At 38.4% G+C, this 9,745-nt stretch overlaps 1 protein-coding gene across 2 annotated transcripts; it reads right to left on the reverse strand.

The window, feature by feature from the left end:
• Positions 1-9: 9 nt before the first annotated feature.
• znf710a (zinc finger protein 710a) lies at positions 10-7,272 on the reverse strand. Of its 2 annotated transcripts, none has more exons than XM_046864214.1 (5): positions 7,214-7,272; positions 4,109-5,629; positions 2,788-2,979; positions 2,477-2,651; positions 10-2,320 (listed from the first exon to the last, which is right to left on the reverse strand). In XM_046864214.1, exons 1-5 carry the CDS (start codon positions 7,256-7,258, stop codon positions 2,157-2,159), a joined length of 2,097 nt encoding a protein of 698 aa, XP_046720170.1. In that variant the 5' UTR covers positions 7,259-7,272; the 3' UTR covers positions 10-2,156. The 2 variants fall into 2 exon arrangements, with proteins under 2 accessions (XP_046720170.1, XP_046720169.1); XM_046864213.1 differs by having other exon boundaries at positions 4,079-5,629.
• Positions 7,273-9,745: the final 2,473 nt, after the last annotated feature.

A 9,745-nucleotide genomic window follows, 5' to 3' on the forward strand; every position in this document is an offset into this window, starting at 1 on the left:
ACACAGTAGTTTTAAAGGTAAATTTATTAATATACAGTGTTGTCCAGAGCACAATATTTAACATAAAACTTTATCAACAGCATATTCACAATGATGTGCAAACAAAATCAAAGCTTATACAAAATTAAATAAGACTTGCCCTGCTTAGCATTAGTCAGGATACATCAAGCCTTAAGGATGGCACTTAAAACAGTAGAAATGTCCACTCTGGACTATTTTGCTCTGTATTAACGTCTACCTTTTGTCTACATCACTGTTCAGTGGGTATGAATGAGAAAATTATTCTGTAAAATTATTCTATCTTTGCTTAAATTTACAAACATTCTGTCTTGCATCTATGGTCCTGCCACATGTGTGCAGACTGTATTTTATCACTTTAAATCGCCATACGGGAAAGATGGATGGCACACAATGTTACACGGGGACATTTATTATAGTCGTGATAAAGCCGTTTTGGATGGATCTACACATTTAGATTTAGACACCAATTTTAGCTTTAGGAATAATATGAAGTTTTTCCTGGACATCTTGTGTCCCTCATATGGTCATTTAAACAAATGTGATGAGAATCATGAAATCTGGTTTCAGATAGAAAGCTTTAGCTACCATGTTTTCACCTCAGATAAAATCCCAGTTTTAAAAAAGTACAGTGCTTTCCATATATGGAATATTAAAAGTATCCCTAGTTATCCCAAGAAACATTGGACATAGTTCAAATTAACTGTGTATGAAATAGGCTAGCAGATGCAGTTTACAGTCATTAGAGTCTTCCTCACATATGGACAACCGGCTTGTCAGAACATTTGTTATTAATTTAGGACATCATAAATCAAGTTGTACCACATTCAGTATGTATTAAAAAAAAAAAAAAAGATTAACATGCTTGTAGTAAACAAGTTACAATGGCAGTAAGCCCCCTGGGCAGAATTACTGCATAATCTCCATATTGTTATAAACTATGCCACAAAACACTTTTCTGTGATATTTGTATAAAACTAAAAAATGTTTTAATAATTACAAACTAATGGGTGCAGCCAATGTCTGAAAAATGTTTTAACTTTATCGTTTCATTTTCATACTTTTTTTTTTTTTAACAATTTTAAACAAAAAATTTAAGCCATTATGTGCTTCCTTGGAGAAATATGAATCCAGCTGACCACATCTGAATGACGGAGGGAAACCATTCTAATATTCCCTTTCTGGGTGTAGTTAATTTTGCTTACTCGGTATCCTGCTATGGATGGCTGTGGTGGTTTTATGTTGAGACCATTTTTTATGCAACGATTATTTTGGCAGTCTGTAAAAACATATATAAAATTATACATATTTTGTATAATTGAAATTGTGATATTTTGTCAATTTGCACACCCCTATCCTAAAAAACAGTAGTTGACTCCTTTTTTTTTTCCTTGTTCTTTTTACACAAATTGAGATGCTATTTTTATTTCAACACTGGTTTTCTTTTTATTATTATTATTCCATAACAAAATTATTATGGGAGTATTGTTGATAGTTCTAGTTTATTTTAACAGTTTTGGCTATTGTTAAATAATTAGCGGAAAAATGACTATGCAAATTAAGACTCCTGCTAAAATCTTACTTGGTTTTACATGTAATAAATGCACAATATATTACTTATAGTGAACAAGCAAGTTAACCAGATCCTAGCATTTTTATGATGGATTTTCCAAAATATTTTTTTTTCATTAATTTATTATTCTACTTTATCTTTGTTTTTTCAAGCTTTAATTGTTTAAAACTACATGTCAGCGTTATTTCCATAGGGCTTCCTAGTTTGTCTCTTAAGTGCCTCTGTGTGACTGTTGCATGACAATTTTTAATTAGTCTCAGAAATTATTATTTTTGAATGCTTTTTTTTTTCTGTAGTAAAGCATGAGTTCATTATCCACAAGAAACTTTCAACTGATGTCCTTAACCCAATGTGTGACTCCCAAATAGTGGTATACTTGCGTTCAAATGGAACCTAACAGGCTCTAATGCTCTGGAGGCATCTAAATGATTTCCTCTAACAGAGTACTCAAAATACCAGTGCATAACAAGTAGGGTTCCATTCCATCATTATTCCTTGTTAAAACCTAAAGGTTTTAAAAAAAAAAAAAAAAAGGCCACTGGTGAGATGGCTGCCTCACAGTGCATTATGCTGTAGCGTAGTAAGCAGCAGCTTTCGTATAGTTGTAATAGCTCATCTCAGCCAGTTTGGCCAGGTCTTGCGTGTTGTTGCTAGCCAGATTTTCTCTTTCACTGTAGTCAAAGCTGTCTTCCTCATAGTCCTCCTGGCCCTCCATACCAGGTTGGCTGTCTGAACATACAAGAAAATGATTGAGACCTCAGTTCTATTTACACAAGTCATTTCACTTGTACATGTTGAATGATTTTGTGCCAAGTGTAAAATTGACTATGAAAATGTTTATTTATAATGTTTTAATCATTAAAAGAGGGAGAAGTATGTTCTTACCGTGACTATCTGGCAGGACATCTATAATGCCATGCTTTACCTTCATATGCCTGCTAAGATTACCCTTTAGGTTGAATTTGCTACTGCAGTAGGGACACTTAAAGGGCTTGCTACCAGCATGAAGGTGCATGTGGCCAAGAAGATTGTACATCCTATTAAATGACTTCCCACACACCTAAAACAGTAAAACAATATTGGTTAAAGGAACTTTATGATTTTAGATCATACTCCACTTTAGGTATAAAAAAAAAAGTTAATTCATCAGTTGATTAATTATTAATACTTAGACACTGCAAAGTTGTTCATCTAACCTTGCATTTGAAGGGTTTAACAGGAAGATGGACAATCATGTGGGTTTTGAGGGTCTGCTTCTGGACAAAAGTCTTAAAGCAGATGTGGCATTGGAAAGGTCGCATACTGGTGTGGATCAGCATGTGCCGCTTCAGATTGGCCGATAGGGTGAACTCACGAGAACACACATCACATTTGTACTCTTTCATTCCCTTTAAAAGAGACACAAAGAAGTAAGTAAAAAAATTATAATTAGCTTGCTACACTTACTATAGACTCTTCTTTAATTAGTATTTGAAGTTAGGTGGGTAAGGTACATAATAATGAAATTGCAGTGGAAATAACTATGTTTTGTATGCCATGCTGCTTATATTCATGTATTATAGAATTCTTGTGCCCAGTGCCCAGGCAATTGAAGGTGGGTTCTCAGAGTTCGATGTCTGTGATCTCTGTATAAAAAATTAGTCCTTGGGGATAGGGTCACAAATATATGTATAACCTGTGGAATTATCTGTTTGATTATCTATTTTGCTTAGATTATGTATAGAGTAGCAAATCTTACAGGAAAATATAGTGCTTTAATCAAAGCACAAACTTTTGAGCTTGCATAAAAGCTTAAGTAATGTCCAGCATATTTTAATGATAAGTTTCTGTAAGTATGTTAGGACAGTCACATAATTGAATTACACTGTGGCATTAGAAATTTGAGATTAGTGACTAGTTTTTAATAAAAAATTATGCAACTAATGCATGTTGATTTTTAATGACAAAACAGACATAAATTTGCCCCACTTTATTTACAGTTTGTGGTCAGAAGTCACCAAGTAAGATAGTAACTGTTAAGACGTAAAGAATTTAAAAGGAAAAAAAAAAAAAAGGGAACTACTGTTATGATCCGATGAAAAATATTAACAACAAATTAATAAATCATCATATATATATATATATATATATATATATATATATATATATATATATATATATATATATGATGCATTGATGCTGTGAGCAAAATGAAGGAGGGCTTTGCAGCAGCTATATAAGTGGATTAAAATGGGCTGGGACAACTACAAGGGCTTAGCTGAAACAAAACAATTGGGCAACTTGACTCTCACGAACACATCTCTCTCACGAAAAAATTTTAATTATACTATTTCTAACTACCATCGCATCCTTTCCTCCAGCAACATATTTCACCACAGATGTTTTGATATATCAGTAAAACTATAAAACTTAAGAATGAAGGTTAAACACCCTCCAAACAAGCAGGATTTCAGAAGAATTGCAGTAAGAAACTGAGCTTAAAAGTACCTTGTGTTCGAGGCCCTGCTGTGCTAGTACCTTGTGTGTGAGCAGGTGCTGCTTGAGGTGGTGAACCTGCACGAATTCTAAACCACACTCAGAACAAATGTGAGGCCGCATGTTCTGGTGCTTCATTAGGTGGTTCTGTAGCTGGCTCCGGTAGGCAAAGCTCTTGTGGCACTCACTACACTGAAAGGCGGCAGGCCCCTGGTGGCTGACCTGGTGCCGCCTGAGGTGGGCATAGGTGGGAAATTCCATGGTGCATTGTGTGCAAACATGACACCGTCCATTCTCATGCTTTGTCTCATGTGTGCGCAACTCACTGGGGTAGGCAAATCCACGTCCGCAAAAGCGACAGCTGTATGGCTTAATGTCACTATGCTGCAGCATATGACGCTTGAGGTGGCTGGTCTGTGTGAAGGCCTTCTTGCACACAGTACACTTATGCGGCCTTGTGCCTTGGTGTGTAAGCAGATGTGTCTGCAGGTGGCTTGGTTGTTTGAACAGTTTTCCACAATGCAGGCACTCATGTGGCTTGACCCCACTGTGGCCCAGTATGTGTGTCACCAAATTATACTTTGACGTGTATGACTTTTCACACATCCGGCACTTCCAGCGCTTCAGGCCTTCACCCACATCTACACAGTATGATTCATCAATCTGCACATTGACGTCCAGACGATCAATCTGCACACGTCGTGCCACAGGATTCTCACCATCTCCCCATGTTGCCACTTGAACACCATCATCATAGTCTGCTTGTGTAATGTCTGGCTCAGCAGCTTCGTAGGTCAAAACACTAGATTCATAGTAGCGTCTTATCGCAGGGGTTACATCCTCCTCAGGTGTCTTGAGATTCAGCACTCTTTGCTCATCTCTCCCCTCCTCTTTGGTGCTTCCTCCCTTAGGCTGGCTGTCTGTTTCTATTTCCTGTGTGTGATCAGCATCCTGTGAAGTTGTGTCTGAATCTGGATCACTCTGCTGCTGGTTTGACTCATTTGCATGCTTAGGGCTGCCTTTATTTTGCTCCTCCTTTAGTGTCAGTCTGTGGGGGGCAAGGTCCAAGACTTCAGACTCGTTGTCATTGCAGTGAACATTTGAGTAGTAACAAGGGCTTGAATATTCAGACTCCTCTCCTTTGACCCATGTCTGTAAATTCATCGGTTTCTTACCCATTTCTATTGTCTCATTGTTTTCACTTTGGTGCCTCTTAGCCTTTCCTCGAGGACCTAAACGCCTCTTCGCTACCCCCCAAAGTCCATGTGGCCTACAATTTTCTTCATTGGGCTCAGGTAGGTAGTCTCCATTTGCACCAATCAACTGATCTGAATACTCATACTCCATTGCTTCCGGAGGTGGAGGGGGGCAATCACGTGCCTCTCCAGAATAAAAGCCATTTGGGGCAATGGTGGTGCCAAAGATTTCATTCTGAGATATGAGGCCCAGGACAGCTGCTTGAGCCAGGGACAGGACCACCACAGGATCAGTCTGTGTGCCAGCATCCACCACATTCCCCATAACTTCACTGTAGCCTCGTGCCAGAGGAACTGCCTGCTCCTCCTTCAGGAAAGCAAATGGCATACAGACAGAAAACACAATAGTGAATCCCATGTCAGTAAACTATAATCATTTCAATTCACTAGTACAATTCTAGCAGTCAGTGAATCAAAATAAATGTGAGAGAGAGAGAGAGAGAGAGAGAGAGCAAAGAAAACCAAATATACACAATAAAGACTGATAGTGTGTTAAATATAGGATGTAAAGATCAATGCAAAATGCAACAGTTCCTTCCTCAATGGTTTTTAAAAGAACGCACGTCATAAGAGCCCAGAGCTAACCCGGAAGCCAACATCCCCAGGCTTTCCATAGCATTTCCTATAGTCCAGCGGTACTATTGTTGGGTTGGAGAACACACTACCACTAAAAATATAAGCAACTCTGGTTACAAAAAAGATTTGATATAAAGTTCCACATCAGCAAATATAAGGACTAAGGATTAAGGCCTTGTTGAAACCAGACTAATAATGAGACTCCTAAGTAATATTTAGTTGCTCTAGGTTTATTGGAATACAGCACAAATAACACCTGTAAACAGGGCACACAGCAGTAGCAGATGTTACTCTCTGTGGGCACGTAAAATATAACTTTAACTCCTCAGACTTATGATTTTTAAACATTTTTACCTTTATAGGTATAAATATGAACCCAGATAAATTGGGTTTTTTATGCAGACAAATGATCTGCATGTGCACTTAAGTGAAATACAGTTGTAATGATTGATAAATGAAAATGGGGAAGGGCAAGAGAGAAATGAGAGAGATAGCAAAAAGGAAAATTGAATTGAGTGATAACTACATCATTTTTAATTATGTATGTAAAAGAGATGGTTGGGGTGTTAGATATAGAATTTTTGGGTGACTGCAATAGTAAGAATGATATTGGAACAGAAGAATGAGAGCTGATGGAGGAAACATGTGAAAGAGGGAAATGAAGGGGGGGTCAGAGTGAGAGAGAGAGGAGGAAGGGAGAAAGATAAAGAGAGATGTAAATAGAGAAAGAGTGAGAGGAAAAAGCAAGGGGATGGTGGGGGAAGAGAGACTGAGAAACAGAGAGTACAAGGGAAAGATAAAGAGAGAGACAGAGTGGGAGGGGTTGGGGAGTGAGAGACTGAAACAGAAAGAAAGAGAGATAGAGGGTGAGGGAAAAAAGCAAGAGCAGGAAGGGTGGGAGTAGGAAAGAGAAGGAGCAGAGAAAATAACTGGCAAAATGAAAGGCAGAGAAAATGAAAGACAGAAAGACAAATGAAAGAGGGCCAGTCAGACAGGATAGAAGCACTGTCACTAAGAGCAGAGCTGAACTGAATTTTAATATAAACTAAACCAGGATATTAACACAGGATGTACATTTGAATGAGTGTGAATGACAGGTAAAGAGACATTCTTGTTAAAACTGACAAGATTGTTTTGATGAGCTAGAGTATAAGCTTTATCAGTAAAGGATATACTCCTGTCACTCAGAAGTGTCACATTTTCCGAAAAAAATGTAAGAAGTGAAACTTTATAGACAGCAATTAACAAACTTTAAAGTGAAGCGTCAATTTAGTTACTGATAGTCTTAGAGTTTGCGTGCTAAAACTGTACTCACCACATTGCTCCTAGAGTGATGTTTGAGGTGTTTCAAAGCTCTCATCCTTCAAGTGAAGTGTGGAGCAAAAAAAAAAAACACCTCTTATTTATAGCTGACGGAGAGAAAGGGGTGGTGCCTTTGCTCATCCTCCTCCTCCCACTGTTGCTGTTATCAGAACTGACTGTGCCCCTCTCTCTCTCTCTCTCTCTCTCGCTCTCTTTCTTTCTCTCTCTTTCTTTCTTTCACACACACACACACACACACACACACACACACACGCACAGACTCTTTTATTCTTTTTTCTTTCTTTCTCTTTCCCTCTGTGCCCTTCTTTCTTCCTCTCATTCACACATGCCAGTGTGCACACAAATACATATATACTTTTGTATTACTTCTCTCTTAGACAGAGACACACAAGCTCAAACTACACAGCCCTACAGCAAATATATACCTCTAAATAGCCATACAAACAAAAGCTCTTGCTTTTATTCTGCAGACAAATATGCACACACACCTTTTCCCCATCAACCAGATATTCTTAAAAAAAAATACATGTTTCAAGCCATCAAAACACACACACACACATTTGTAATAAGTGGTGTGTCATTTACTTTCTAGAGTAGCTGTGGGTAGCTACACTTGTCTGTTTATTTCCAAATTTTAAATAATCAAGCTGTAGGATGTTATACAATGTCTGAAAGCTAGTGTGAAAAAGTGCCTAAAGAAAAGGAGAGAGAAAAGCATTTTGGAAAAAGAGCTAGGGAGGGAGACAGACAGGGGAGAGAGAATGAGAGGAAGGGGGAGAGGTATGGGGATGACAGAGAAATAGAAAGAGAGGTGTGGGGAGGGTGAGAGAAAGAGAATGCAGCAAAAAAAGGAGGAAAAGAAACTGGGGGAGGGATAGCGAGAACATAAGAAAAGATGAGGTCAAAGAAATAAGACAGAAAGAAAGAGAGTAGGGAGGGGTGCACTAGGGAGGGTGGAGATTGCAGGAGAGAGGGAACAGAAGGGTGAAAGAGAATGCAGTGAAGGTAAGAGAAATAGTAGAAAGGGGAATGGTGGAGGGTGAAAAAAAAAAGAATCATCATGAAAAGGATAGACTGGGAATGCAGAGGAGAGGAGATCATGAGAGATGGAGGAAGCAGGATAAGAGAGAGAAAAGAAAGAAAAACAAAGATAAAAAGAAAAAAAAAAGAAAAATGTTAACTCTTGTAGTTCTAGTTTTCTTAAGCACGTAAATACACCTGGTGGCTGTTTGCTGGGCATATATCAAAGGCAATTCTAATCTCAGTTGTTTCCCAATTATAGAAAAAAGCAGAGTATTAAAATAAGACTTTCTGTAGGTTCGTTAACAGAGGAGCCCGACCCTGTCATCTCACAAAAGTGCTCACCTCTTCCGATCAGTCCATTCCAAAATGGAACACACCTGAGAAGATTGAATGTGCACTTTTTAAATTGCTGAACAGGAAACAGCAAATCATTAAATAAACAAAGTTAAAAGAAACAAAGCCAAAACATGACATTGGAGGAAATGGCGAGAAAATGTGTGAGAGGGAACCAGAAAGATAAAAGGAGTGTGTGCGTGTGTGTGTGTGTGTGTGTGTGTGTGTGTGTGTGTGTGTGTGTGTGTGTGTGTGTGTGTGCGTGTGTGTCTGTGTGCGTGCGTGCGTGTGTGTGTGTGTGTGTGTGTGTGTGTGTGTTTGTGTGTGTGTGTGTTTGGCTGTGAAAGAGATGAGATGAATGTGTGTGAGAGAAGGAAATGAAGAGAGAGCAAGAGGACAGAGGGAAAGATATCAGGAAAGGGAGGGGGACAGAGATAGAGAGATTGAGAAAAGCTGAGAGGAGGGTGTGCACAACCAGAAGTTGAGAGATAGAATGAGAAACTAGAAAGAGTGCAGGGGGAAAACAAAGAGATAAGTGCCAGAAAGGCAAAGAAACCTCATGAAAGAAGAAATGGCTTGGGACGCGTGCATAAAACAATACATGGCCATGCCCATGGAGGGAAAAAGAATGGATTCAACAGTAAAAGCTGAGGAAAAGAAGGAATATGCTGGCTCCAATCCAGTACTACATCTTAGAGGAAAATAAGAAGAAACAAGAGCTCAAACTTGTCTACTTGCCCAGAAGTATCAGACTTTTGCAGGAAAAACTCTAAAATCACACTTGCACACTGAATAATGTACAAAGAATAGTGCACACTAAGTAGACTTTTTTTGTGTTTTGCTTGTGTATGTGTGGTTTTTTTATGAGTTATTGCAGAAGAAATGTTTCTGGGCAAAAGATTAATCAATTCGCTATCTATCCAGGCTGTACAGACAGATATTATTAAAGAGCATGTGCATGTTTTCTATAGGATACATACTTTAGCATTTCTCCACCAAAGTGTGTGTCTCGCCATGGCTCGGCAACAAATACCCTGGACTATCTCAAGTTCAATTTATACTATTTATCTAAGTACTATCCAAGTGTTTGCTGCTTTTTCATTCTTCTACAAAGAGGGATTAGATAATAAAAGGGAAGTCTGCCTTTAAATGAATTAATAGAGCTACT

The sequence above is a fragment of the Silurus meridionalis genome, chromosome 13, assembly GCF_014805685.1.
Source record: "Silurus meridionalis isolate SWU-2019-XX chromosome 13, ASM1480568v1, whole genome shotgun sequence".
Lineage (NCBI taxonomy): Eukaryota > Metazoa > Chordata > Actinopteri > Siluriformes > Siluridae > Silurus > Silurus meridionalis.